This window comes from Belonocnema kinseyi, chromosome 7 (genome assembly GCF_010883055.1).
Source record: "Belonocnema kinseyi isolate 2016_QV_RU_SX_M_011 chromosome 7, B_treatae_v1, whole genome shotgun sequence".
NCBI classification, from domain to species: Eukaryota; Metazoa; Arthropoda; class Insecta; order Hymenoptera; family Cynipidae; genus Belonocnema; species Belonocnema kinseyi.
Window position 1 is genome coordinate 104274629 of NC_046663.1, and position 3752 is coordinate 104278380.

The 3752-nt window shown below is 31.3% G+C and overlaps 1 protein-coding gene across 1 annotated transcript in view; it reads left to right on the forward strand.

Annotated features, from left to right (window-relative positions):
- The window catches only part of LOC117177220 (procollagen-lysine,2-oxoglutarate 5-dioxygenase-like), a 55459-nt gene that overhangs the window by 26784 nt on the left and 24923 nt on the right, over positions 1-3752 (forward strand). Inside the window, exons 2-5 of the mRNA XM_033367772.1 lie at positions 1516-1747; positions 1835-2175; positions 2288-2732; positions 2862-3089. Coding sequence (XP_033223663.1) covers positions 1516-1747; positions 1835-2175; positions 2288-2732; positions 2862-3089 — 1246 coding nt within the window. The remainder of the gene's footprint in view (positions 1-1515; positions 1748-1834; positions 2176-2287; positions 2733-2861; positions 3090-3752) is intronic.

Consider the following 3752-nt stretch of genomic DNA (forward strand, 5'->3'; position numbering starts at 1 on the left):
ACAATACGCCAATTAGCACAAATGGTAAGTTCCGACAGTGCCTACAAGTGTGCCTACTGGCCGCTAAATGACAATACCGGTTTCATATGTATACACCTGGTACCTCGCTCTTTCTAACGTCTCATGGTGGACAGCAGTACCACAAAACCCAATCCAAGCAATTCTACACTTTGCACAAGCATTTCCTTTTTTTCTAAAAAAAATTTTTTTCTTCAAAAAACTGTTTATTACATGAAGCTGTATTTTTTGAAAATCTACAACATATATACATACATACATATAGACATAGAGCTTTTGATGAAATTTTGAATGATTCCATTAAATTTTCATGAATGAAAATGTAATACCCCATTGTTTAAATATTATAACGTGCTAAAAAATATAACAAATATTCAGAAATCTTTAGGTGAGTTTGGTAATATTAGTGATGAAAACAAACCCTCCGAATTTTACCAATTCACCTGCAACCGTCTTCCAATTATCGCAGTCACAGAAAAGTGTAACACTCACACTTCCAAATCAATTCTTTCGTTCATTAATAGAAATTAAGTTATTAACAATTTTATTTGAATTCATTTTCTCTAAAATTAATATTTTTTATCAAAATGCAAAAGGCATCTTTAGATTTTTGATACAAAAATTTTTAAAATTGAAATCATTTGTGGAGGATGTGGCCCACACTGTTACGCCCCACTCACCCAAAACCACTTTTCCAGGACCTGGCCTTCTAGTTTAGTCTTTTAAGGCTTAGCATATTTTTAATAAGTTAATTTTCTTCCCCTATAATATTAAGTAAATAAGTCAGCCCACAAGCTTACCTCAAATATTGGATTTTGAACGCTTTTAATTTCAAAGTGCCTAATTTTAAGCAATTTCAATGCAAAATTATAAAACTTTGAACGCTTCAAACTTCAAATTACTCAACTATTGTGGTTTTGAATTTAAACTAATGTGCAATTGTACCAAATTTATCACTGCAACTATTCGATTTAGAATATATTAATTTGGAATATCCAATCATTCAAATATCAAGGTCGTCCAGTTTGAAATAAAATTGTACAAGCTGGAAGGATTGACACACATTTTAAAATTCTCTAATAAAGTTTTAAATGCTACTTTTTAAACACTGTCTTATTTTGAAGTTTTAAAAGCAAACTTTTAATTTAAACATTGAATAATGTTGAAGGTTTTCAATGGAACATTGTACAGCTCTGACAGTTTTTGAAATAAAATATGATCTAATTGTTAGCGTGCTTATTTTTATATTCTTGATTCGGAAAAGTTTGAGTTATGTATGCTTAGTGCTGAAATAATTTGTTGAGCTTTAAACCATCGAAATAAATTTGAAAGTGTCCAATAATTTTAATTCCCCCTAATTTCAGTGTGATGAAATTTTCGTCTAAACTTTACGACCCTTTTTAATTTTACATTTTAAAATATGTTCTAAGTTTAAAGGCCTAAAAATAAAAAGATTTGGAATCAATTCTGTTTATCATATAAAATTCTCTCTTTTAGACGTTGTCGTCTTCACCGTCGCCACAAATGATACCGACAGCTTGAGAAGATACGTCAGATTCGAGAAAATAAACGGAATCGATGACAATATAAAAATCTTTGGATTTGGAGAGGCTTGGAAAGGTAGAAATTTTAGAAAATATGTAGAAGGAGGGCAGAAGATACACCTCTTTAAAAAAGCTCTCCAGGAATATAAAGATGACACCGAAAAAATTATTATCTTCACGGACTGGTAAATTAGAACATTCATCAATTCAAACAAAGAATGGAAGCCGGAAAAAGAAGTTTAAATTGTAAATTCTGATTTGTTAATTTTCAGTTGCGACCTGTTGTTCTTGCTTAACTTGGACGAAATTTTAGAAAAATTCAAGAAATTCGATTCTCGAATAGTCTTTTCTGTCGGAAGCAGTTGTTGGACAAATAAATCTCTTGCCGAAAAATATCCTTCTATAACTGAAGGGAAAGGATTTCTAAATGCTGGTGGTATCATTGGATATTCGAATGACCTTTATTATATTTTATCCGATAGAGAAATTGAAGATGGTGGTGATGAACAGCTATTTTTTACAAAAATTTATCTAGATCCGAAATTAAGAGAGAAACACAAAATCAAATTAGACAATAAATCTAAAATCTTTCAGAATCTCTACGGAGCAGTAGGTAATCACAAATACAAATAACTAGATGTTATAGGTATATTTCATTAAAATTAGTGGTAAAATGTTATTTGACTGGTTCAAAGGTTTAACATTTTTTTAAACTTAAATTTCAGCTGATGTTGAGTTGAGGTTTAAAGGAAACGACATTTACCTTCAAAATACTGCCTACGGTACTGCCTTAAATGAAAATGGAATTAGTAAAATTGCCTTAAATTACCACGAAAATTATTTGGCCCAAGGTTGGAGTCCCGAAGAAGGATGTTTAAATTGTTGGGACGATCCCATAGAATTGTCAAAGAATAAACCTGAAACTTATCCAGTCATTTTGATCGCTATCTTTATCGAGAAACCGATGCCTTTTTTGGAAGAATTTTTTGAAAAGATTTACACTCAAACGTATCTGAAATCAAAATTGCATATTTTTATCTACAACTATGTGTCTTATCATAAAGATGTCGTTGATAACTTTATCGAGAAACACGGAGACGAATACGAAAGTGTTAAGAAAGTTGTACCTGATGACGGAATTGATGAAGTTACGGCTCGTAATTTGGCAATGTATGATCTTTAAAACATATCAATTTTGTATTTATATTATACCATAGATATTAAGTTAAAGGACAGAGAATTCGAATTATTTTTAGCTAATTCCTAACTCATCTTTTTATTTGTATTTTCTAATTTTAGGGATTATTGCTTGTTAGAAAAGTGTTCTGGATATTTCTCGATTGACGCACAAGCGCATTTAGACAACAAACGAACCATAATATCGTTAGTAGAACAGCAAAAAGGGATTGTTGCGCCGTTACTTACAACACGTTTCGAGGCTTGGAGTAATTTCTGGGGTGTTGTTTCCGATTACGGATTTTATGCTCACAGTTATGATTACATGCAAATCATTAACCATAAAAGAAGGTATACAAGAATGAACTATAGGCACACAATAATACCTACCAAATGATCTTAAAGTAATTGACTCTGATTATACTGACATACAATTTCAATTGAATACAGACTTGAAAGATAAATCCTGTGGGTTATTCTAGTTTGTATCTAAGAATACATCATATTCAAATTTTAATTTGATATGATTCAATTTAAATTAAATCAGTCCAATTTGAATATATTTTAATGGCTAGCCCACCAAAATGTCAAAATTTACTTTTTTGGCTTGTTAAAATGTCCTACCTATCCTACGTGTCGTGAATTTTAACAAAGTGAAAAACTAGAATTTTCCTTTTTTCATGAAATAACAAACTTCCCAAATAGGCATACCAATGGGTACTCGCAAAACATAAAGGGCTAATCCCGTAGATTCTTATGAAAAATCATATTTTCTTGTTAGTTCCGTGAGACTTTAAGAAGAGAATATAAGTCTGCGGTGCTACCTGCCGGTTTTAAAGGTAGGTATGGAAACTATTAACACGCTTCTGTCTTTACCAGGTGTATACATATGAAACCGGTATTTTTTCAAGAAAAAAAACACATTTATTTCAAGAGAATGATGACAAATATTTTATTCAAAGTATGCGCCCTCGCTGGCTACACATTTTGTCCACCTCTCAGGCAATTTATGGA